The 27371-nt window shown below is 37.6% G+C and overlaps 1 protein-coding gene across 1 annotated transcript in view; it reads left to right on the top strand.

Moving 5' to 3' along the window:
• Positions 1–27371, top strand: part of LOC104828474 (usherin-like) — a gene marked incomplete at its 3' end in the record, with an annotated part of 44764 nt that overhangs the window by 15262 nt on the left and 2131 nt on the right. Inside the window, exons 3-6 of the mRNA XM_010562155.1 lie at positions 19267–19402; positions 20580–20643; positions 23009–23303; positions 24587–24771. Of these exons, the coding sequence (XP_010560457.1) occupies positions 19267–19402; positions 20580–20643; positions 23009–23303; positions 24587–24771 (680 nt within the window). The remainder of the gene's footprint in view (positions 1–19266; positions 19403–20579; positions 20644–23008; positions 23304–24586; positions 24772–27371) is intronic.

The following is a 27371-nucleotide window of genomic DNA, read 5'->3' as shown; positions in this document are numbered from 1 at the left end:
TGTTGGGTGTTGGGAGGGTGGGGGGGGGGGGGGGGGGGGCAGGGGGTGTGGTGTTAATTAGAAAATAACCTTCAGTGTTCCTAAGCATACCATAACTGGTTTTTTTAGGATAATTAATAGCTGTGAATCAAACTTCTAGTGACTATTGTAATATGCAATATATCTATTCCTGTCACGTGTAGTTACACATGTAGTTACAGTACATAAAATATCATTTGTAAGTGTATTTTTTTGTTGGACAAAAATATTATTTAATATTGTGGTGGCATATGAATCTAAAAGGTGTGTCATACCATATTGAAGAAGCTTGCCTACTTAGAGGAGAATGTTTTGAAAGGTAAAGAAAAAAGATGTTCTTCAAGTGTTCAAATTCAGGATTAAGAATAATAGTAAAAATTGCATGACTGGAGATAGAAGAACTGAGAGAAGAGATGTGTGCTGTTTAACAGCATCCTGTGAATTAAACTGTGGTCATTGGAATCAGCTGTTTTCAGATTGCTAGAAAACTGGAGTCCTACTGGGAGAAACATAGGCAAAAAAATATTGTTTAAACTAGATAGCCCTTGATTCTGAACTAATCTCTTAAATACATGTTTATGTATACCACTTGTAAGTGGATTCCCAGGTATGTATTGCTTGGCGTAACTTCAGGTACACTTCTGCAGCTGTATGACGGCTCTTCCATTTGTACGTTTGTGTGCCCTTGAGTCGTGTAGGGAGCAAACTTTGAGAGATTGGAAGTAGCTGCATGTACGTGATATAGCTGTTGTTAAAAAAAACATTAAGATGACACTCACAGGGTACATTTACATTATCAGTTTTGTGTATGGGAAGAGTTCTTTTTGATACAGGCTTGCCTTCTATCTGTTTGGAGTCTTGTGTTACTGAAGAGCACTGCTGATGAGCTTGAATTTGATTCCTTTCTGGGGAGACCAAGCTTGAAGTTGTACACTGGAGTATCACCATTTAGAGCACACCATTTGCAATGGGGGCAGAAGGTCCTCCAGCAGGTAGTTCTTGGCATGCACAGTGTGTGAGCAGAAAACTGGTTAACTGGTTTGATCATCTCTGCTGTTAAAGATGGATCACAGCTATTGAACCATTGTCCTTCCCTCTTTATGCTGTGCCAGTAGATGTGCTAAGTAGATGTTTTCACAAGATACTTGAAACTTTTTTGATAAGAGTCTGAAAACTTCATGAGTACAGACAAATAGAGGAGCTTCTGCTTTTCCTGATCATTTAAAAAAAAAAAAAGTAATTACTACATTTGGTTTAGGCTTCTGTAGCTTAAAGACAGAGACTTAAATCAGCAGTCTGATCAAGAAATGGAAGATGAAACTTTCAGATTGTCCTTTATGCAGCCTCCATTATTCATGTGTGAACTCTCTCCTGTACATCTTTCACTAACACCTGTGCATGCAGCAAATAGAAGGTGGCATAAATGACATGTGTAGATCCAGTACAATGCAAAATCCATATGTGTTGGTGGCAGTCCACAGGACGAATCTTCTGGTAAGTCTTCTCATGTATCATTTTCTCATGGAAGCAAAGAATATTTCCTGGCACTGAACAGCTTGTCAGCTTGGCTGCAAAGTAGTAAGTTCTGGGATGGAAGAGGGGGAAGAGCTCCTCCTGTCCATGTATCTCATTCCAGTACCTCAGCTCAATAATGCTGTAATTTTTGCATCATTTAAGGACTGCTGGTGTTGGTTTGACAGTGTGCTTAGATGTCTGTCTTTGAGTATGAAAGAAGAGTAGATGCATAGGAACAGCTTTCTTTTAGATACATCACTGACCTGTTTTCTGACAACCAGTGGTTTTGAAGCTTCTTAAGCTAGGATGTATTGAATAGCCACTGACTGACCTATTTTTAGTTTAATAGTCTAGTTCTTTTTTTATAATTTATATTTTGGTATTGCTAGCATCTTGTGGCAATGAGTTCCTCATGCGCAAATATGGCTATATGAAATTGTTCTTTAAATTTGCTGTCTGCTAATTTCTGTTTGCCGATTTCTTTTGTCAGTTGCTTTCTATTTATTGTTCTCATGCTATTTGATATTTTGATTATAGAACTTGATTGCATATTATAATTCTTTATAAACTGGATATCTCCTTATAATGAAGCTATTCTGCAGTTTGGTCATCCTCATTGATCTTTTCTGGAACTTTTGGGGTTATACTAATAAAATTGTGCGGATGCAAGGGTCTGAACTCCACTTGTTAATCCAGACACTTTGCACCATAAATTTCTAAGCAATAAGGTTTTGTGATTTTGTTCTCCACTTCTTTCCCAATAAGGAATGTGTTTCCTCTTTTCCATTGACCATTTCTCTCATTAGTGGGTGACTATCTACAGTAACTCCAAGACCACTTTTTCTGAGCAGTGATGGTTCAGAGCTTAATGTTATGTTTACATAATTAAGAATATTTCTCTCACATCTACTGCCTTGTGGTTAACATGTTTAGTCTCCTACTTTTTGCCTGTTCCATAACAAGTTTGAGATCCTTCTGTAACTTTGAAGTAAGCTTTGACTTTTACTGTCTGGACGTATTAACTCCATCCTTTTTCACCTCACTAACCACTGTTTTCAAGCCTACACAAAATGTTAAACAGCAGAGATTGTTGGAGTTACCTACTGATAATCTTCTGTCTGTGTGAAATGTGGCCGTTTAATCTCTACCGATTTTGAAACCTTTCTGGAAAGTCAGTGTATTATATTGGTCAGTTCTTCCTTATCCACATGTATCTTAACTACTTCAAAGAACTCTAAGTTGGATCTTGATTTCCTTTCAGAAAAGCCACATTGCCTTTTCCAGTATACAATATTTATTCATGTGCTTTTCCAACTAATTCACCCTGTATAGGCTTGATTTGATGGATTATCAGAACAATTGGTCCAAGACCTGCTCACACATCATGTCTGTAATTTTAATTTCGGCATTGTTCTTTGATCTGTGCAGGGCTAATTGAAAATTGTATTTTCTGTTTCTGCTACTTTTCTGATCTCCAAATTAATCTAAAGGTGCTGTTTTTTCTTTTTTATTTTTAAAAAATGGGCCAGAATACCAGCTTCTCTGTTATGTTTTAATACAGTTGGCTCATTTACTCTATCAAAATTTGAACTTTTTTTAAGGTACAGCAACACTTCTTCAGTGGTATGATCTATGTAATTTCTGACATGTAGGTTTAAACTTCTTAGGCTTTAGCTTTCAAAGATAGGCATTTTTTGCGACAGTCTACAGTCTACATGCATGCTTATTTAGGACTTTTTTTTAATATACTTTTATTTTTTTCCCTGAACTTGATTGGTTTCTTTCCTAGTTTGAAAAACAAATAAACTGGCCCTATTTGGGTGTAGGAGACGCTTACCAGTCTTTCATTCTGTCTATTCCAGAAAAGTGTCTAAATTCCAAATTGACCAAAATATTTTTTCCACGCAGTTTGTTTGGTTGTGTGCAGAATCATGCAGCCTTGCTTGTCTGACCCTCTGTGATACTGGCAGCATTTCAAAGAATGGCACTGGCTTTGATATTCTGCCTCCTGAATTAAAGCCAAAATATTTTCCTCTCGAACCTCTCCTCTCTCCTGTCTGGTGGTATTTAGATGTACCCTTGCGATTGACAGTGATTGTAGATGGCCTATATATCTTGTGAGGTTCATCGTTGTTGCACCTGTAGGCAAATCAGCATGTGATATTCAGTGGCAGTATAGATTAAACTACCAATATTGCTCCTAATCTGACACTTCAGAACTGCAAACTTCTGTTTATTTCCACTAAAATTCTTACCCTGAAGATTTATCCTCAGTACTCGGATATGTGCCTTTCTCTTTCTGGCTTGATGACCATGTCTCAAGGGACTTTTGTGGTTCTTGGAGTCAGGACTGGTCGAAAGAAAAAATCTCCCATCTCTCTGAGCTTCTCCGGGTGGCCTGCTTGAGTCTTGATAGTAGATACTCTGTTTCTTCAAGTTACTACTTACTTGTGCCTTATGCGTGTACCTCTTGTCTGTAAGGCAGGTAATTATGTATGTAACAGATCGGTAAAATGGATTACTACTCTTCTGCTGGATTTCTAAGTGCATTTTATTATATTTGAAGGGCTTTTATCCTTTTCCTTAAATTGCGTTTGTCTCTTCATCTTTGCTGTTGATCAGTAATATCCCTGGCCTTTCTGTGCCTTAACTCGAGGCCTGTATACTAAAGTGCACAGGAAACCACTATGAACTTTCTGAGCAGCCTCTTCTGGTCCTTTCCTGGCCCATCTCCAACCAAATGTGGATGTGCTGCATAAACTTTTTCCTTTAGCTTTTTCCAAAAATAAGCTACCAACAAAAAGCTACCAAAACACAGTCCTCCTAAGTCAGATTTGGTCTATGTTCAATTAACAGTACAGTTTGGATCTACCGCAAAGCTTTGCTGGTAAGATGCTTAGTAACTCCAGAGAAAAGCAGTTATTATGAAAAAATGAAAATTGAAGCTTACAGTGAATTGTCATCAGAAAGAGTGTTGGAGAGTTACAGTACAAAGGAATAGTTGAATGACCGTTTCTAAAGGACTTTGTGGTGGAAGGAAGAAAGCAGGGCTCAGAGGAGGAGGGAAGGGCCTGAAGTAAGGTTGTTGGGAGGAATATGAAAGGAATCAAAGGCAGAATTTTGTGGATCCTTGACCATGAAGAGAAACTAAGCCTTGAAAGAAAAGATGAGACTTTTTTTGCAAAAATCTCTTAACTGGATACATGGAACTTCTGTGGCAAGGCATTCAGAGGGCAAGAATAATTGCTTTCTTCTTATGTAAATCATCACAAAAAAAGACAGAGCGATGAATTTTCAACCTTCTAGTCCCAGCAGAGCTGTTCAGCTGTTGTAGAACCAATATATTCTTGCATTAAATTTGGGAGACTCACAAGTCCCAGTACTGAGCAGTGCAAAGTGATGCAAAATTTTTCACATATAATCAATTCAAAAGTCTGGAATTTAATATACAGCTGATAGTGTAATACAGGGTTAATAATTGTACGTTAGTAACAGCTCCCTTCATTTGTGTGGGTATCTGCTTATTCTTTGACTAGTGAAGCACAGAGACTTTATTCAGAAGGGACGTTTCATTTGACATCTACATCTTGTCCCTAATTTACATGATTACAAGTAGTTCAGGAAAATTCAGAATCAGTGGTAGTGCTGTATTTTAAATGGAGGGGGCAGAGAGAAAATGTGCATTGTTATGAGATTATCTAAAATGTACTTTCAGACCTTTTGTTTCAATTAATTTTGGCAAGTCTATGTAACAGTTGTAGCTGCTAAAAAGCATCTTGTTGAATCCTTAATACTTGTCTCCTTTCATGTTACTATAGTGATCATCAGATCTTGGATCTGATTTGTTCTGTGATTTGGGGAAAATAAAGTCATTATGCAGCAAGAAAGCAATTGTTCTCCATGTATTTTCAGATCTGATGTCTAGGATCCTCTTATTATGTTTTATTGTTTGGAACTCATTTGCAGCACAAGATCGCTTGTTAAACCTTTCCATGTAAAAAGAACAGAGATTGATCGATGGTTAAAATAGCAGTTAGAGCAAAGCTTATTTGTTAATTAGTTTAGTTTTTAACAGAATCTGTATTTGCATTTTTGAGCTCTCCGGTTCTCTCTGTCACTCCCCTGCCCAGATATGTTTATTCTGTCCTGAGGCATCAGTAAGAGATTGATAGAGCTCTACTGACACAGGCAATAAAGAATATTTTTCATTGGTACAGTGCTGGTTGGGGTAGAAAGTGGCAGAGCTGTAGTTAACCATTTTAATATTACTTCATACTACTGAAGTACTGGTGAAGTATTTGCCAGCAAAAGATTAAATGAAAATTGCCAATCCATAATTGGAATGCATACATTGTGGCAGAAGGATCATTAATGTCTGATTCAACTGTTTATTTAAAAACAGTGTTTACTTTTTAAAATACTAATTCTTTAAAAATACAGACCATTTCAAAAGCTGTCTCTTTTTGCATCGATCTTTCTTTGTCTTCGGACTTGTTTATCAGATAATTGACAGTGTGGGTTATATCACTCTGTTTTTAACACAGTACTAAAATTGCCCCTGTCCAAAAAATTAATGACATACATGATTCTTATTTTGGATCCTTCTGCTTGCTGTTACTTGCATTTTTGCATCTTGAAGGCTTTATTCATGAAATAGCTATTAGTTTTTCTTAAGCCTGTAAACCACCTTATGGATCCGTCTGCATTCCAGTTGCTTTCTGATTTCACTCTTTGGGGTCAAATTTGTATTAATACGTGGCTTGTTCTTGAACAGAGTTAATTGCTTCACGAGCACTCCAGGGTTCCATCTTTTTCTCCGTCCCCCTGCCTTTTTTTTTTTTTTTTAATTTATGTTGTTCTTCAGGGAGTTCAAGCTGAACTAGTGGATCTATGCACAAAAAGAAAGACTTGTATTGAAGGAAAACCATTTCCCGTTGAGAAGGGATTAACATTGTAGGAGATAGTGAAAAAGAAAAGTAAAGGAGGGCAAAGAGAAAAGCTAAATATCTTTTATACAAATGCTAGGAGCATATGTAATAAGGCTGCTGAATTGGAGTGACATGTTTTCAAGGATAAGAAAGACATTATTGGAATAAGAGAGACAACCAAGAAAATGAAGGGGGATTTAAAATGCCAAGATACACAGTTTTAGTGAAGGGAGAGCTAATATAAAGCTGGAAGAGATGTAACAATATTGCTGAGGGATGATACTCAATCTGCAGTAGGAAACACTCCTGCTCCCCCCCCCCCCCTTTTTTTTTTTTTTCTTCTTGTAAAACTTAACTTCAGTGGTTTGCATACAAGGTAAGGACAATTTAATATAGTTGTGATTCTTGGCTGTTGCACTAGACTTGCAGGTGGTCAGAAAAAAAGCCCAAGGAATAAAAATATTTAAGACATAAAATGGGTGCCTAAGAAAACTAGAACTTTGATTTGAAGAATGCTGGGGTATTGAGGAGGAGACAGTAGGAAGAGAAATTGTTAGAGATCAGTTAGGATATTGACTGTGTTAAAACTACAAATGAGAGCATGTTTTCACTGTTGCAGTAAGGTCGTTGCCTTTATACTGTTATTGAAACAATATAGAATATTTCCAATCTTTACATAATAACAATGACAATATAAATCTGTATACGGGGATAAGAAAATCAAATGATCAAATCTGACTGAAATTTTAAATGGTCATGGAGTGGGGATATGTGCTAGACAGAGGAAGCAGCCCTAAAGTTATTGATTTTAGCAAAGCTAACTTTGAAGGAAAGCAAAATGCTCCCGGGATTTTTGCCTGCAATCCTGTGATGAATGGGAAATCCACTCCACACAAGTAGAGAGTACATAGTGTATAAAACACGTAGAGAGGCTGCAATTAAAATTCATCCCAGTTAAGTCAAGAAAAGGAAAGGCCGATATAAGCCTGAGGCAAAAGAAGGAAAGGCAAAGAGACAACTTGCCCCTCCCGACCTTATGCTTTTTCCTTCCCCTTCGCTGTTCTTTACCATTTCTTCTACTGTCCCTTTATCCTCTCCAGCCCTTCTGTTTTAAGACAGTTCTGTCGTTGTGGTCCCCTGATGAGGTTTCTTCCTCAAGTCTCTACTTTTTTTCGTACACTGGATTTCTCAGAGCATGGGCATAACTGTTCAGAGTGCCCATAACACGGGCATGTGTCTCTCTCCCCCCTATCCTTCCCAAAATACTTTACACTGTGCAGCCCCTTAAACATCGTTGCAAGCTGTATGTAGTTGACATATTTCCTCTTCCCCAACTTCCTTTATCTATTTGTGGCTCTGGGATAATTTCAATTCACTGTATGGTGAGGGAAGGAATGAGGCAGCAGGAGCTGGGGAGGCCAAGCAAGTGGGTATGTAACAACTCATGTAGACAGTGGGGTTATACGAAAATTTTTAGAAAAAGACACTGTGATGCACTGGAGCATCTACCACTGAAATGGCAGGAGTTCTCTGAGAGAGAAGGGTCAAACAAGCACATAGATGGTTGCAGGTGGTGTTCCTTTCTTTTGTGCAAAGTTAGGACATGAATCGGATCTTCTTTTGGGACCCAGTATGCAAGATGCTTTATTGTCCAACATCCCACATGCACATATTATCAGACATCTTGTTTCAAGGTGTAAAGAACAGCTGTGAGGAAGAAAGTAAATTTAATATATTTGAGGTCTGAATCTCAGCAAGTGTAAAATGGCATTGCTGAAGCTGAAGGCAGTTTATAGTAGCTGGAGATCTGGCCCTTAACTAAAGCAAACAGTTTGAACAAATTTTGATCTGGCATTTTATTTGAAAGGCAAACAAAGATGATAATGGGAAAAGTGGATTTCAGAGAGAGATTTAATGAGACAGTGATGAAAGATCGAGTGGTCTTTTTTTGTCAGTCAATCTGTATTCTTTTTATTTTTTTTTTTTTTAAGTCACAGTAATTTGTTAACTACAGAAATCAGCAACAGGCAGAGAGGGTGACCGCGTGGTCTTATGGCATCCAGCTGATGACCAGTTTCTGAAGATGGTATTGAGGGATCATAAAGTTCAGTTCCATATGTATTGTGATGATAGTTGCATCTGTATTTAAAGCTTTCTGTCACTGAAGCACTCTTGGTGTTGTCAGATGTCTATTGGACTGGATGAGCTGCAACTTCTTGCAATTGAATGTCAATAAGACCAAAGCAATTTTGGTTGATTCATAGCACCAGCTTAAGCATATTCACTTGCACAGATTACATTTGACAGATAGTTACCTTCAGCTGAACTCTGTGGTTAGAAGCCTTGGTATACTCTTGACAGTGAGCTTAGAGCTGATGCCTTATGTTTATTTCATATCCTGTTTTTGCCTTCCTAATACTGCATGTGTATGTCTACATTTAAATAAATTCACAGCTGAAGTACTAGTCAGTCCACTTGTTATCTCTGGACAGGATGTTGTGATGAGTCAATTTCAGTATTTAAGGAATGGTGTTTTTTCCCATTTAGGTAGTTTTAATTTCTAAAGCCTTCTAATCGAGGATTTTTTTTTTTTATCAGGAACTCCTGGAAAAGTATCTGTCAAAGTCTAACAAGAAGAGTAAAAGAAAGAAAAAAGTAGAGGATAAAACCAAAGATGAAAAAGTATTATTCATTTTTGAATGCTTTCCTGGTATTCTACCAGTTTGCTGGCCTGCAGGAAAATATATTCAACACAGGTGGTGTTACCCTCTTGTACTAATGAAAGTTAAAATCCTCTGGATTCTGCCACAAGATTGTGCACAGCATCATCAAATACTGATGCATGTGTGCATCCCCTGTAAATCTTGTAAAGAAAGGCATCTTTCCATGTCTTTTCTTGTAATGGTCCTAAAATAGTCTGGGTTAAAATACAGTTTAATTCACTGATTCAGTTAGTTGATCCTGCTTATGGTGAACTCATGTATATTGAAACTTCATTTGGAGCATACTGGAGAAGAATTAAACTTTTGAATTATTTCAAACCATTTCCCTGTGCAGGCTCCTAGTCAGCTTAAAGCAGCATCCTGATTTTGAAGAAGAATTCAGTGATGTAATGCCAAATAGCTTGTGCGTGTACTGTTTCCACTCACAACTTCAGTTCCTGTTTATAAAGGCTGAAGCTGATTTTCCTATAGAGCTTAAGGAGGTGCTAAAAGGGAGATTTTGGAGGTTTTACTTCCTTCTGTCAGTGAAGAATAGAAATGCAGCATCCTTGAATTTTGACATGAATGAACTAAAAATAAAATACTTAATAAATTTAAACATTTGTAGTATTGTATTTTGGCTAGACTGGCACGCTCTGGTGAGAGGGCAGAGTTGACTTTATATTTTTGGCTACAGTTATATAATGAATCTCAGCCTAGAACTACGTTGGCAGGGCTTCCTTCTAAAAATGACACAATGGTTGAAAGTAAAGGAATCTCCCCTAGCCATGAATGCTGACTTAAGCACTTTCTTTTTTAAAATCATCATTAAGTCCCTGACCATGCTGTTACTTAAGTCAGTGGTTGCAAAGAAAGGCCCCAAGCCCTCTTTGTTTTCTTCCTGTAAAATGCTCTTTGGTCTGAGAATCAAAGATGTGTGAAAATCATTACACTGAAATCTATATAGATGCCAGGGTTGCAGCTTGCCTCTATCTTCTTGTGCTCTTTTCCTTCATGCTTGCAGCCAAGTTGCTTCAAAGGCTTGAAATACAGAGGGGTGGGTAGTAGGTTTGGGTTTGCTCAGAGGTACAGAGTTCCTGTAGCATAAAAACTTCATTTTTTTTACCATGCGAGGGTAGTACAGGGTTTGAATATGGAAACACAGGAGTTTAGAAATGTGAACAAAGTCATTTAATAATAGCAACTAAAATAAATTTTATTATGTGCGTATCTTTTGCATTTGCTATAAGATAATGGGCAAACAATCTAAAATCAGCATTGAAGATTTTAAGTAACTGTAATGGCTGTATAAGGTAGCACTCCTTTTCTCCTGTATTTGGTAAGAAAGAGAAATGCATTTGAAATCAAGACAGGGTTCTAGCTGAAGCAGCACCAAGCTCACTGGCAAACTCGTCAGGAAGTTCTTCTACTGGTATAGAAGGTACCATTTGTCTGTCAAGTGTTAGGCAGATAAACTGCCTGAGCTGGCTTGTCCCCCTGGATATTATTCTTTAATTTCCATACCCCTTCCTCTCCCCATCCCCCTGTCCCTATTAACATGGTTATTACCATCTTTTTTGGTCTGTTTGAGAACAAGATCCCAGACAAATTCTTCCTGACATATTCTTGTTCTCATATATTTGCTACATAAATTCATTATCTCTTGCCAAGCTTTAGATCTGCCAAGTTCCCTCTGTGTTGTCTCAATTTTCATTCCAAATAAAAAAAATTAAAATGCAAAGAGCAAAAGACTAAAAGTGAACTCTTTAACTTAGGGCTGTAAGCTTTGTCTCGGGGGGTGGGGAGGGGTGGGGTGGGGAAGAGCACCGGGGATTTTGATGTATGCAAGACATCTGCCCAAACATCCCTAGCAATAATGTCATCACTGTCAAAATGTACTTACACTACAAAAATGTCCAATAGTGCTTATTCCTGAATTAACCATGCAGCTAAGTTTTTAAATTTGGGTTAGGCTGCATGTGGTATGTTGTAAGGAGAGGTAAGCAATGTAAGACTGTATGAGCAGGCTGCGCACCAGTGCTGGTGAGTAATGTGTGGAGTAGGAGGTGGTTGTGTGTGGTGTGGAATCCTCACGCATCCGCAGAGGTTAAGCTGTGGAAACTACCGCACCTCTTTATTTTCTAAAGCAGTCATAAGGTGGCTGACAGAGAGATTACCTGAAGGCTTGGGAGGAGTAGAGGAATTTTGGGATAAACCATTTATTTTGTTCCCTGTTTGTATTAATGTTTGAGAAAAATAGTCCTCGGGGGCATGGAATCTGCTCCCACCTGTATTCACTACATTTTTTGTGGTGTTTTTTTTTTTTTTTTTAAAAGGATAAATGTAAATGTAGTAGATTAAAAAGGAGAAATAAAATTTAGTAGAATAATGCAAAATAAGAAGAATAAGGCAGAACTGTTGGGGTAGGAAAGGAGCCTTTGAGATAGATGTTCAAGATGTCTAAATTCTGCAATTTCTTCGGTGAAGGAAGGTGTTGAATTGTGGCAGAAAGTTGTCTGCCATTTCTGATGCATCAGTTTAGGGGCATATAGGCACCCAGATTTTTAAAAATATGTAAAATGCAGCATTGTGGGTTTTGGTCACTAGCTGCTTAAATCATAGCTGAAAGTAAACTTGGATTCATGCTAATGGTTTAAATCCAATTCCCCCCCCCCCCCAAATTCCATTTGTCCACTTTGTGTTGCTTAAGTCTGTATCACTGACCTTTCCTCGTTACAGAAATTCACTTAAGAAATATTAAAGCCACGTGGAAGCCTTTGTAACTGCAGCTTCAGCAAGATTTGCAATTATGCCAGAAAATACTGAAATACATACCTGTGTGCATCTCATCTCTTTGATATGTAAAACCCCTTTACTGTATCTTTTATTAACTCCTACGCTTCTGTTTCACACCTGCTGTGTGAATAGAGATGTGAACCCACATGTCCCCCAGTGGTAGAATATGCTGTATGTCTTTATATGAGCAGGCAAAAAGAGCATATTTAGACAGGTTGAAGGTGAAAAAGATTTCTATGCTCAAGTTTCTGATTAGACCATTATAGCAGCGTCACTAATTCCCCTCCTTCCATCTATTGTCTTCCCTCATCTGTTGTCATCAGTGACCACTGTTGATTTGTTGACTCTATTAAAGTATTCAAGGAAGCCACAGGCCTGTCATTTTGGTCATAACCTTAATCTGTTTTCTCACCTTGGGAGAAAATGTGTTAATACATTGTCTATTTCTATAGAATGAAATCATTGGAAAAGTTCCTGATGCAACAAATCTGCAATACGTTTAGAAGGAAAAAAAGGTTTTCTGAATCTTGGTTATTTTAAGAGATAGCAAGCTATGTTCAGGTAGCAACTTTTATAAGAACCATACCAAATTAAGTGGTGGTAAGCAATTGTAACGGTATGTTGTGTAGTAATTTTTGAGCTGGATGAGTTGCAGCTTCTCCTGATTTCTCATAATCTCAGATTCCTCATTGTTTCTAAATGATTAAGCAACTAATTTATGCTAACTTCTGCTTTCATTTACATCTTTGTAAAGCCTGTGTAACTTTATTGATTTTGGAGTTGCTTTAGCTTTTATAGCAATTAAGGGGAGGGGTCATTTCTCCCAGTTGATCTGGAAAGTAAATGGAACACTTTTTTTTTTTTTAATGCCTTACAGGTAAAATGTATAGCTACCTAATTGCTCTTCATAAAATACTTTACAATTCTTCATATTGTGTATCACCTTCTTTTTCATAATAAAAGTATTTCCTTTATAATAATAAAGGTATTTCTATTTCTGAGAAACTTGCTGTGCAAATAGAGATTATTTAAAGGATAAACTAATACAGACTTGTTTGAGTTTTCTTACAGTTTATTTTTTGTTCACTTATTTGGAGGAGAGTTTGTTTGTTTTCTCATATTTTAGAAACAGGCTTTATGTTTTAGTTTATATTTAATTTTTAAATTTAGCTTGTATTTGCAGCTAGCTAAATTTGCATTTTTAACTTAAAAATTAGCTTGCTTTTTTTTTTGGTTTTTTTTTTTTTGTTTTTTAATTTTAGTTTGCAGGTACCTGATACTTGGGAGAATCTTGTTCCCTGTCTGGTACATATCATAGATCCCTGAACTGCTTCTTTTTCATCTTATTTGAAAACAGTCGTGTCCGTTACATGTACTGGAATGTATTCCATTTCCTAGTATTTATCTGAAGATGAATTTTTGGTCATTGTCCTTGTTTTATATGTCGGTCATTCCTGCCCCTGCCATCTGAGACTTTCTTTGATGGTATAAATAGCCTTAAGAGCTGAAGTTACAGTTGAAGTGTTTGCCATCACTAAGTTGGCTGCATAACTAAACAGGCCAGGGTTGGTATCATTTGGCTTGAACGACTGGAAAAGATTTTTTTCCTTCATTTTTGGTGCCAGAGTTCTCTCTGTTGTGGAACTCCTCATTTATGGCCTGCAAATCTGGGAAGAAATCCATCTGGTTTCTTCATCTGTCTTGCCAGACACTGTGATCTAGTAATTAGAACAATAGATGATGAGAAGAAACTTAAAGATTAAATTGTATTTTATGGTTACTAGAAGCTATGATGAATAAGAGTAAAAAGAATGTATATTTAACCGGTAGAAGAAATTAATGTTGTCTTGAAATAACTCCTCTTAATTTATCTGTAATACTTTAATAAATCTTTCCCATGCCATTAAATGTTGGGATAGGACAGATAACCTAAAGGGAAAGATTGTAGTTACTGAAAAACCGGTATGTCTTTGAAACATATAATAATTATAAATTCTAAAACATTTGTGGAAGAGACTACTGCATCTGTTGGTTTTATGTTATTTAGTGCAGTGGAATTTTGGTCTCTGGTTAGTGATCTTGAGCTCTGCTATGATATATTTAGGTATTCTTTATTATTTTTTAATGGAACATATAGGATTCTTTTCTATGTCTCTCCTTCCTATTTTCTTTATTAGAAAGAATTTTGCACAAGGGATGTGGGTAGTATAAATATTAGGACTTATTTTTAATGGAAAAACCTTACTGATGCAAAAAGATCATAGCATCCACTGAAGAAGAATTCACTTAACTTCATTTATTTTGGCAGAAATGATGCAATTCAGCTCTACATGGAAGAGACTAAAATTGTCTCAGTTGCCTTTCTGTATACATAACAGGACATTTTGATGACAGGATGATTAATGTGTGAAGAGAAAGTATATGTTGCTTAAATGTGCCAGATATCACACATGTATGTTGCGATGTAATAGATGTGTGTGTTACTTCCTGAAAGCCAAAACTTTGTAGATGGGGGTCTTGGAATTTCCCCAAATTGGCTTTGGCTTGGAAAGTGCCATTGTAGCTCAAAAAAGGGGAATCAATATAACTGTGTCTTTTACTTGATACCCGAAATGTGTTCTGTCTCTGTGTTAATGAAAATGAATATTAGGCTTTTTTTGAAAAGCATATTGATAATTTTTGTTGAAATACTAAATATTTTTATTATACCTGTTGTACTGTTTATTTATACCTGTTATATTTATTTATTTATGCACTTATTATACTATTTTATGTTATACCTACAGATAACAGTACAGTTCAAGGCTTAAAAAAAAAAAAAAAAGAGAGAAATAAAAAACCATGGTATTCTTGAATCAGCCTATACAGTGGGTGCCTTTGGGGGAAGTAGAAGGTTTTGCCTTTAAGGAGCAGCTATACAAAATCATGCAAAAGAAATCCATGGAAAACTACTAAATATAGAGAGGCCATGGCTGGCTGATGAAGTCTCTGAGCTGCCGGTGGTTTGAGGTTCAAAGAGTATTCAGGAGCAGTATCATACATGCTTACCATGCTCCTATATGCTCCTCTGCTTCTGCTTTTTACCATAGTTAGTCCCTTAGTCTTAGCCAGTACAACTGCTCTGAAGTGCAGTATTTGGTTGTGATGCCTCTCTTTTGCCACACAGATTACTGCAGTATAGTGAAGTTTCTGTTGGCAGTTAATACATGAAAATACTGGCTTTTGCTTACACGACAGCTCTGCCTGATCTCAACCAAGTGGCAAAATTAATGTCAAATTTCATTGTTATGTTTTCATGGGTGGAGTCTGAGTAGCACGGATCTTTAGGTGAGAAAATAAACAGTGGTAATGCCTTTTCTGTCCCTATTTCATTTTATAAGCAGTAGCTCGTTTCTTCAGTGTGTCCTCCGTTCTGCACTGCAGTGACTCATAGGGTAGGGAATTTTTCCTGGGTAGGAAGTGATTGGATTTGGTATTGCTGGCTCTGATGGGCAATTTGCTGTGGCAGAGGACCATAAGAGCTTCATTTGGGATGCACTGAAGGAACTTGCCTATCAGCTCATTGGCCCAGCACCTCTCATTTTTGAAACTCTTCTGGATTGTAACAAGAGTGCCATTAGAGGAAAGATTATGGATATCTTTCACCATCTCAGTTCACCATCAAATGGATTTTCCATTGCTTGGAATTGGTATTAGGCTCTGCATTGGCAGAGGCTAATGTAGTTGCAGAGTGAATTTATCTTAGTAACTAATCCTTGCCACCTCCCTGTGAGGTGACTTGCTAAGTATCTGACAGATGGGGAAGCACGGGAGGGAGAGATGGTTTCAGAGCTGGGATTAGAGCGCTGATGTCCCAGGCTTCTGGTCCTGTGCTCTGCACAGCCATGAGGCCAGCCTTCCCTACCCATCTCCTGTTACTCTCTTGGGGCAAATTCCTACTGAACGTTATTGATAAAGACAACAGGGGATTAATCCTGTTGTCCTAGTCAGGAGTGAAATTCATCTTTTATTTCTGTGGTATTGTATGCAATTTAATGCTAACGGTCAGGAGACCTTAAATAACCACATCAAACAGCCGATTCGGTGCCAGCCTTCCTTCTTATTTAGCTTAGTCTAAACTGACACCAAACTTTGAGACATTCCTCTCCTCCCACAGTGGAGAGCCGCTGGGATTTTTTTATGCCACACATGGTTTCCCTCCTACATTTTCCTCCCATGTCAGATATTCATACCCCCTTTAATAACCAGCAGGGGGATCATTACATTGAGCTACTGCCAAATGCATAATGACTGCTGCCTTTGCCTTACACAGTCACTGCACTACTGATATCCAATTCAGCATTGTAAAGTGCTTAGGGCTACCTTGGGGATGTGCTATATTAAACCCAACTATTCTAAATCCTATTTAATACAAAGAGATTGGTGGGGGGGAGGGAGATTTAAAATTGTTGTTAGTCACCTATTTTCAACAAGTAAAAATACCTGGCCACTTAGGGCCCTATTCTGTCACTCAAGTCATAAATAGTCCCACTGATTTTAGTAGGGGGTGCATGAAGGCGAGCACGGTGCTTACCACTGGGGGAGGCAGGATTGGGTCCTACAGAAGCTGTGGCTGAGACGGTAAGTTTGCAAGGAGCTGATGGGGGTGAGTGCGCCCATTTCTGCATTCCACTTACAAGTGTTTTACAGTGAAAACAGGAAAGTGGAAACATGCTTCATATCTGACTAAAAATAAAGGTACTCTTAAACTTGTAAAAGACAACATTTTTATTTGAATGATATGACAGAGCTGCCACAGGAGTGTTACCTGCTATAAAGAAAGCTTAAGAATTATTACCTTTATTAGACCAGTGACACTGAGCTTTAGCCATACATTTCTAACTTCTGTCCCTCTACAGAGACAATTTTCTTTTCTTAAATAAACTGTCATGCTAGTGTTAATATATTGTTGGCTCCCTCATACTCTGAGAATACTGCTGATATAAAACATGTATATGTTAGATTGGTAATAGTATCTTTAGTGTAGCTGACTAGAACAAATGTGTTTCCCTCATGGCTGTGCTAATGTGATAAAGGAAAATTGGCTGTTCATCAGCTTTTGGCTGGGTAAAGACAGTAGAGATGGAACCACATTCTTTTTTATGCATTAATACCACTGAGAACTTTTCACTAGTTATATTTCATGTGCGGGCATGTTGTGCAAAGATGTTGTAAAACATGAGATAATGCTACAAATAACAAAGTAGAAAAGCCTGTATCTTTTATGATGATAACAGTCAAACACCAAATGACAGTAACAGGCTGTAAAAAATGCGATGCAGAAAAAAAATGCAATGTAACCACCATATACACATATACTTAGACTCTTGCAAATAGGGCATCAGATGTTTAGAGGGCTTTGAATTAAAATTAAATAAAAAACTGTTGTATTTAGGTCATTGATGTGTCAACACAAAAGATAATTTAAAATGGAGAGATGTATTTTGAGCGGTGAAACTCATATGCAATAACTTTTTGAACAAATCTCAAGGCTTAGTAATTATGATAATAGCCTTCAAATTTCCATCAGTGGAAGGGCAATAAATATTCCTGTCTAAATTTGGGAAATATTGACTAAATGTGGAAATGACAATAAAGCTCAGCATGCATGTGTATGTTTGAAAGTGCAGTTTAAGGAGAAAAATTCATCTGTACAATTTTGTGTGAAGCCTAAATAAAAAAAAAAAAAAATCCAAACAAAAACCTCCATCTCATTTCATATTTTCTTTCTTAAAATACTGAAAGACTCCTGTTGCCCGGGGCACTGATGCTGATCATCTGAGCTCAGATTTATAGATAATTGTGTCCGTTTATCTTGGTCTGAAATTTGAAAGACTTTATTGGTGGAATAGCTTTGTGAGTACTTATATTGTGGTTTTCAAACTGATACTTTTTCACGTTCTGGCTTTCCTCTTTGCAACAAATTATTTTGCCTTGTAAACCTTCTGTTTGTCCTCACATATATATTGTTCTTATGGAAGCAATTATTCCAGGTTTATTTTGTTTTGATTAGCGTGAGTATCAAGACAGGCTGAAGCACTCTAGTTTTATTAGGCCTCTGTAGACACGATTCAGCAGGCATCCATATCTGCAAAATGAAAATAATGCTCTGTAAATTGGCAACAACAAAATGATGTTTCAAAATCTGAAGGCTACTGAGCTCGCATGTGAAATAATCCTCATGCAAGCTAAATATTGCAAAAAATCACGTCATATCAGTTTTTGCAAATAAATCACTTTCTGAAATAAATGCGATTAAGTTTATTCAGTAAACAATTCAACAGAGTTCAAAAGTTTTGAATAAGTTGCACTTAGTTTCTATAATTAACTTCATTAATGGGAAGCTGACTATAGCCACGATGCCTCCAGTTGTCATTTTTTATGTGGCTGTATTTTTTAAATGAGAGTATTGAATTTCATAAAATGTAAGGCTGAAAGGCACTCCTGTATTGTTAAACTTTTTCTAATTTTATGTAACCTAAACATGAGGATTTTTCATGCAAAAAAGTAGTTTGTAAAAGCTCAGCATCTTGTGACTTTGTGGAGCTGGGAGAATGCCATAAAGTATTTCTATGAACGCTAGCTCAAATTTAAAATGAATTGGCAGGGAAGGGAACGCTTGCAGAAAACAGTACCCTGGGGTGCTGGCTGAGTGCATATTCCTAGCCAAGGGTTCCCTTGATGTAAGGGAACTGCCCACTGGGTGTAAAGCAGATGTAGCCAGTTCCTATACTGTTCCCTTCAGCCTTTGTAGAAGGAAACATGCTGAGGTTAGGGAGGCATTTTGGAGGGGTGTTAGAGTCCTGACTGAAAAGTGCTGCATTTGGTTATCCTGAGTATGGTATATAGCCCCTTGAGGCCTGTTTGAACTGATGTGTATGAGAAGAGCTCTGACAGATATAACATGTGCCCGTGGCCTGAAGTGGTGATGTAGCTGTAACCAACCTCGTACCTTGTGAAACAGACCCATCCTTCTCCTTTTCCTCTTTTCCCCCTCCCCACCAGATCACTGCACTGTAGTTTCTTCTTTGATTTAACCACTGTAGAAATTTTATACTCTGTGCATCTGAGTGATGATCTTATTAACTGGATTGCTAATGGATGGACAGAAGAGAGGTAACTACTTTCAGTAGGCACTGAAAATAAAGACACAGGGCAAGTAGGTTGAAGTAATGTTAACGATTAATCAGTGGTAGATGCAACATGTGGAGAAATCAAAGTGATTGCATAATGAAGCGTGTGTTTGCCCCTTTATATTCGTTCTATAGGTGCATCACAGCAGAATTAGTTTCTTCTTGAATGGATGGGAAGATGACAACACACCTTTTGATTCAAGGATTCTTGTGGGAACAGTTGCAGATACTGATGCTGATGGTACACTGCAAATTGGACAAAGCTTCACAGGTAAATCTTGCAGTATTTTAGTGCAATGCACCGGAATATTCAAAATAAGATGTGCATAATGTGGTTAAAAAACACATGTGAGTCATTTTAAGTTATCTGTATGCTGAGAAGTAATATCTTCCTGCAGGAGAAAATTCCTATTGTATGATTAGCTTTCTCAAAGGGTTAGCTGAAAGATAGGTGTTTGGTGGATGATCCTGTAGGATCATAATTTATTCTATGTGTTACTGCATACGGGTAGGTTTTCCTGCATTCTCCAGAATGTAGGTATATAAAGTATGACACATTCCATTAATTTACGATCAGTTTTTCTGAGTAAATATATGAAACTACTTCAGAATGGGATTGTGCGTGGCCACTAGACTATACTCCTCTCCAGAGTCAGGAATAGAGCTGAAGTTTCTGGCTGTTCACGTTCTTCAGTTCTACTCATGTAAACCACTAGGAGAATGAGAATCCCTTAGCCTCTAGTAATGCCTGGTAGCGTTACTCCTCATCTACATCTAGAATTTTATATGTACTACAGCATGACATGATCATTGCAGAACACCTGGGGGATGTTTTCTTGCTCTCCACAAATTCTTGGCTCTGCAGATGTAAGAACACTGGCTATTGCTGTTCAGGAACATGCACAATTTGAAGCTAACTTCTAAATATAACTATATGTCACTTAAAAACTTTATTATGCTCTTGGGCAAGGAAGTCATTCTGTGCCCCATTTCTTAAAGCTTGTATATGGAAATGTGTTTTGTTGTGATTTTGATTCTGAATACTGGATAACTAATAAACGTATAAAAGAAAGGAATATTTTAAAATGCTTTTTATCTTTATTGTATAAATTGATAGGTACAGTTGTACCTACTGTATCTCTTCTCTAATTAGAGGTGGCACATGGACTGGCTCATTACTTCTGTCTAATGAGCCGATCCTTGTGCCACCTCTCTAATCAGAAAAGAGATAGGTACAAAATGTTCTTATAAAGTTATTATAAATCATTCTTTTTTATAAAAAAAATTAAGTCACTGCCCTCTATAGTTTTGTCCAGGTCCAAGATGGTTTCATTCAGGAGGGGTAATTGTGCAAGAGAGATCTCTGAGTGCTGAATTAAAGGTGCTCTCATGCAGTGCAAAGCTGCCTTCTGCTCTATAGGTTACTTATTTATGGTATATTTTCTTAGGTTTGGAGCAATTTGTTGGAAGAATGCAAGATTTTCGATTTTACCCAGTGGCACTTACAAACAGGTAAAGAACCTTTATTTTTGTAAAAAAATGAGAGTGTGGTGATTAGAAAGAATAAATAACAATATGCTTATTTCCCAAAGTATAATGGTTTTCATATGTCTCCTTTAGATAATTGCTTATGGTGATGTAGTTTATTGAACCTCATTTCAAAGATGACTTTTAATCTAAAAAATCTTGAGTTAAAATAAATTCAACAACTTAATTTGTTTTGCTTTTGAACTATTGCTTAAATATAGCTGTATATATGTAGTGAAACTCAACACTCAGTAATAAATGTGTGCTTTCCTTGTTATTGTTGTCCCTGTTACAACCTCACTTAGTAAGTGTTCTTGCAGAGAGTAGATCCACTTGCTAGATTTCAATGCTTATAAACTGTCTAGGTGTTATCAGCTCATGATAATTCTGACATAATAGTGTGTGCTGATAAGCTTAGTCCTGCTGGGTGAGACTTGCCAAGCTTTCCCAGAGCTCCATGTAAACTGTAGGGCGAGGAAGGGAGCATAGCAGGCCAGTACAGTTTAGACCGCTCAAATACCAGTGATCCAAATGAAGAGGACAGGCGCTCCAACTGGTCAGCATGCTGGCTTCGTGGCTGTGAGCTTGGCTCCCATGCTTAGCAGTCCCTTTCATCTGCTTGCAGCTTCCCCATGGTATCAGACGTCCATTTCAGGTATTCTTGATGCTCCCCCCACCCCACGCACACAACCCTACCCCGAGGTGCTGTTGTCTTAACTGTTCATTGCTTTCTATGTTAGATTGTCACCGTAAGCTGCCAATGACTTCGCTAGCTCAGCCCACATAGCCCTGGGCAATTGCTTTGACTTCCTCCATTCCTGAGGCCAAATTACAGTTGCCACTGCAATTTCTGTTGCCCTCCAGTCTCCCTTCCTAGCGCATTACAAAGAAATGTTACCTTTGTTATCTAGCTCATGCTGGATTAATCTAGTCAATTCAAGCTGGCCAGGAGTAGTCAGGTCCTATTTGTCTGCATGGTGCTTCTGGGTGGGCTACATGCAGTGGCACTCGCGACTGCAGACCTTAAGGCTATGTAATGATAGTCTTTCCATAAGAGGTAGAGCAGGTTCCTAAGAGCTCAGCTGTCTGCAGGACTTTACGACGAATGAAGTTCCTGTGAATTTAAAGTATTAGTATGAATCGGCATTCCAAGTTATATGAAAATAATGTTGGCTGTATTCTTTCACAGCAATGCTTGTCAAATCCTTTGAACTACAATTTAAGTCAGTGAAATGAATAAAGTTTCCGAATTGAAAGATAAGGTATTTTACAAACTGTTGTAACCTAATGATGTCTTTGTGGATGTAGTTTTATATCCACAAATAATTTGGTCCAAAACGTTTATCTGGGATAAACTGTGAAGGAAAGTCTTGCCTGCATATCAACTAATTTCAGTCTGTGGCTAACTAAAATGTCCTGTAACTTCAGGTTCTGTGGAATTTGTAGTGGCAGCAGCAAGTATTTATTTGCTTAATAAGTATACAAAAATAATGTTCTTACTGATAAAGTAGAAAAATGAGAAAAGCAAGAGGTTGTTTGTTTTTTTTTTTAATTTGAAAATTCAGTATCTTCTAGGCTCACAGAATCCTTCTTTTACACCAGAGATGAGCAGATAAAGGTTTAGGTAATCTGCCCATGTTGTTCATGTATCTATCTGCTTGCCTGCCTACCTATGTATCTATTTCAGTTGCTGATGTCAAAGGGAAGTAAGGTGACTCAATGACTTAGACATGAGCTGTAAGAAGCAACTACGGTGATCGCAGACTGGAGCAGCTAAAAAAGTGGGCATTTGTATTAAAGTTAGTTAAAAGTGGAAATATTTCTATCCAGGTTTTCTAAGGTGCAATGTGATATTGCTCAAGCTGATTTTTTTGGAGGATTTGAGTGCAAACATTCAACTCATCTGTGGTTATAGGCAATATGCCAATGCTATGGTATGCTTAATAACAATGTCCAGATCCCTGATTGGAGCCAGACATGATGCCGTAATAAAATGTTAAGAATTTTTCTCCTTGCACCTAGGGCTGGATTCATCGTACCTAGCTTTAGACACACCAACAAGCAGCTCCTTTCCCGTGGCTCCATATATGTCTGTGGAGCAATGAAAGGAACTCGAGGGCTTCTTCACAGACACCTTCTGAAGGTGCCTGCTGCTTACCATTGATTACGTAGGGACCCTGGCTGGCCTGATTCCTAGCTGATTGCCCCATTTATGCGAGATGAAACCAGGCCTTTAGGGTTTCTACTGTAATCTAAGCTGAATTTTGTTTAATCTATGAGCCTAGAGGTACAAAGCGGCACTTGTCCTTTTTTATCATGTATGTAATTACTTTTTTATATGCTGTGACAGAGACATTTTGGAAGTATTCTCTGGAAAATTTCCTCATCTGCATACCCAATCTGAGTGCCGCTGTCCTGGAAGTCATCCCCGGGTACACCCATTGATACAGAGGTACTGCATCCCTAATGGTGCAGATGATACCACTAACGACAGAGTGCTGAGGTTGGATGTGGAAGCCCATCCTCTCTATTACATCAATGATGATGACATTGGGACCAGCTGGATTTCATCTGTGTTTGCTAATACTGCAGGTCTGGATCATGGTGTTTCAATCACAATAGACTTACAAAATGGACAGTATCAGGTAATGAGAAGATTACATTTGCTATTTATTAAATCAAAACTAGGAGGAGATTTTTGTAGGCATTTCATTACAATTTTGAGGAAATTCAAACCTTATGCTTTAAGATGTTATCCTTAGAGGACCAGGAAGAAAACTTCCTTTTTCAGTATGAAACAATGCAAAATGCAACAGAATGCATTATGGTTCTTGTCATTGTCTTTTGATGTCCCTTGGCTGTTGTAACAAGCAGTAATCTAGAATAGATATACCAGAGTGGGTATCCTGTGTGAAGACACCAATATTTAGAAAATGGTTGCTCTCTTTCAACTCCACTTTTGTAAATGTCAACTTTAATTTTAATTTCTATTAAAACTTGAGGTGCTTGTTTTATACCTTCTGGTAGAAAGCTGACTGCAATCAAATGGAATTTAACATGTCTGCAGCACACTGACATATCAGAAGGGGATTTCTGTTTTGTAGATGTTCTGGAGATGGTAGTTTAGCCTCCTGAGGAACAGGAAAGGAGAATACAATACGCAGGCAAGATTCCTGAAGAGGCCAGATTGTACCTAACATTTCGCTATGCTGTTGAAGAGTGTCAGGATGTCTGGAAAGGAGGCACATACCAGTAGTGGGGCTGCATTCACTATAGGGGCTCTACCAAACTTCTGTGTATTCTTGCTAGCTTATCTTTTTTTCTTTTTTGTCATTAATAGTGAGAAGGGAAAGAACATGATGACAGGTTTTGGCTACATAAGTAAGAATTAGTCCTTTAATTAGAAACAAGTTCAAATGCATGTGGAGTTTTAAGACTTGCCTTATTTGACACACACATTTCTGCATAAGCAGTATTCTGGGGAAGCGGTCTTTAATAGAACACAGGGTATTGATGAGAATCCAAGCTAAAATAGGGAGATTCCCCCCCACCCCCCAAATTTACCTGTTATAAAACAACTCATCAAATATTTGGCAACACATAGCTATGCCCTTCGTTTTTGCCAAAATAATGTTACTGTAATAAATCATGGACTTGACTTTGTAGTGCATTTTCAAATGGTCTTCAAGAAAAAGTGAGTCAACAACAGTTCAGTTGTTGCATAATAATGTCTGAGAGATCAAAGAGCTTGTTTAACAAAAAAGTTATCTTTGGTTTTAATTGGGAATATGTGGACTGAAGTATTGGTTCTTTTTCTGTCTGAGTGGTAAAGCAGACTATATTGTCATATTGAAAAAAAAGGTTATATTCTCATTGTTTTACAAGTTAGCCATTAATATCAGTTTAAAAATTTGTTATCTTCTTGTAGGTATTCTATATTATACTGCAGTTCTTTAGCCCACACCCTGAAGCAATAAGAATTGAAAGGAAAAAAAGAGATGATCTAAACTGGGAAGACTGGCAGTATTTTGCTAAAAATTGCAGTATTTTTGGAATGGATAACAATGGATCTCTGGAAAAACCAGACTCTGTCAACTGTCTCCAGCTTCCTAGGTATGAGTGGGTATTATCTGCATAATACAGATGCTTTGAACAGGTAACATCCTGACACAATTCATTTCTATTTCCCAATGAGATAGAATCATTTAATTTGGTATACTCATTTATTATGGGCTGCTGAGTATATAAAAGATCCCAAATCTGACCTTTCGATTGAAGATTGCCAAAAGGTCATCTGTCATTTTTATCAGATTTCAGACATTAAGGAATGTGACACAATTGATTCCTCTGTTATTTTTGAGCTAGACTTTTGAAATTTTACATGCTTATGTTTTGGGGGGTTATTGTCAATACAAGTACAGAACATTGAGATGAAGAGTGGAGGAAGGTACTGATATAACAGACTGTTTTAAAGAATCTAGTGAATGTGAAAGTATACCTTCGGATCTTGGAGAGTGCAATGTGTTCTGGAGATTAGAATAGAGGCCAAACTTACATACAAAAGCCAATGATTTAGCCTTGCTACTAATCATGCAAAACATGTAAGAAATGGGTTGAAAATTGTATCTTGAAGCATTCTAATCTTTCTAAGCAAGAACCAAAATAAAACTGGGGGGGGGCGGGGGGGGGTAAGAAGGATTATTACCATTTAGAAATATGTTGCAAACCTTTTTACTAGATAGCAGATTTAAAAATATATAACATTTAAAATATATATTTCATAAATATAGCATATAACATATATAATATATAGTTAATATGTATTATCATTTTACTTACACAAATTCTTGTATATACATATATATATATTTTTGAATCTACACCACTACATATATTCAAATGCACTATCCCTTACCTGAATTCAGATGCCTGTCAGTATTAGGCTTGTTTAGTACTTGGCTGGAAATCAGTGAGAAAATACAGTAGCAGGTGCTGTAGGCATTTTGCTTTTTTTGTTGTTCACTTTTGCTACCTTCCTAAGACTTTTCAAGTGTCAGCATCTTTGTTCTTCAGCAGTTCAGTATTCTGAGGAGAGGAGCATAAGGTCATCTGAGTTACACCAGTTTTCAGCAAAGGACTTCGAGCTTTATTGCTGATCCTTGGAGCAGAGGGTAGAAGAGAAGGGAAATCTAAGTAAGCCAAACATTTTTGGAAAAATAACTCAAATGAGGTGTAATGCCCTTTTCAGCCCAGAAATACGTACTTGTATATTTTCTAAAAAGAACTGAGGAGTTAAGTATGAACTGTTCCCATAAATGTTTTGTGAGTAGCACTGTTTCTCCCCTTTGATTACGACGTAAATGGTGATAGGAAGTGATATGAATGAATGATTTTTGGGTACAGCTGATGTACAGAAAGCTTTGTTTAAAAGATAAGAAATATACCCTGTAATGGTGAGTATTCTGTGTACTCAAAGAGAACTTACTGTTGAAACAATGCTCCAAATTTGTGTCAGCAGTAGCAGAGCTCCCTGCTGACACCTTTATAGGAGGGCAAGGTGATTTTATTGTAAAATAAAACTGGTCTCTCTTTCTCTGTCTTACATACACCTACATACTTGTAAATGCCAAGACATGTCCAAATTGTCTGTCCAGGATTTAGACACTAGTGTGCTTGTATCCTGGTGGCCTAGCCAGGACTCCTTGGGTTGACGTGGAATGCAAGTGACCCTGGCTTTGGTTTGGTGACCACATGCTAGTACTGAAAGGACTCTTTTCAGTCCTTTAGGAGATGAAAGTGATATAAGGATTTTATTTCTGCATCCTGTACCACCTCTGTAAGTTAGGAGTTACTCACTGTCCTTTATGCCTCTATCAGAGACTTGAATCCTTGCTTAGTCTGAATATTGGCTGACCCTTGTTTTAGGATCGTCTTTCTTTTCCTGGTTTCCTTAGAAGCTGCGTGTAGATGCCCTAAGATCTTGATGACCTGCTTATCTACATGCCATCTGCCTTACAGTCCTTCTGCTGTTCCTTCTAGTGCTTCCATACCAAGATGGTGTCATTTGTCTGCCATTCGTACCTGTCTTAACATTTCCATTACAGCTCTATATGTAATGGAAGAAAAATACTTTATTTAACTTTCTGCAGAGGGGAAGAGAGGACAGTATCGCCCAGAGAAACACACAGATATATTCCACTGAGATTTTTGTGAAGCACTAACCTGGATAGGGGCACAGTAAATTCAGTGATCCTTCCTGAAGACAGAGGAGTACGACTTGGCAGACCTAGCCTAACTATGAATCTCATCTTTCAGAAGCTCAAGAGATATTTTGAAGTGATGAGAATTACATTTTTTGAATGTTGTATGTTAGGTGCCAGGTGATACCATGGGATAGCTGTTTTTAATGAGCCCGAGTAGGTGTGCAAATAGCAGGCATTCTTGCCTCTTGGAGAGGCAAGTTCTACTCTTAGCTAAACTCTAGCTAGTAAGTATACCAATATGAGATACGGTTCATACCAAATTGTGCAAATGTGCAGTTTATATATACTTTTTTTAGTTTACTCAGCTTTTGCTTGAATTCTCAGGACTGTCCTTCCCCTTCTTGGGATTAAATACACAGTTTTACTCTCAATCCTACTACATTCCGTTCAATTCTCTTGCACTTCACTCACTGGAAGATGGCGTGTGTTTCTAACTCTATTCACTCATCG

This window comes from Haliaeetus leucocephalus, unplaced genomic scaffold (genome assembly GCF_000737465.1).
Source record: "Haliaeetus leucocephalus isolate CR32 unplaced genomic scaffold, Haliaeetus_leucocephalus-4.0 Scaffold156, whole genome shotgun sequence".
Lineage (NCBI taxonomy): Eukaryota > Metazoa > Chordata > Aves > Accipitriformes > Accipitridae > Haliaeetus > Haliaeetus leucocephalus.
This window is presented reverse-complemented; position numbering and strand designations above follow the sequence as displayed.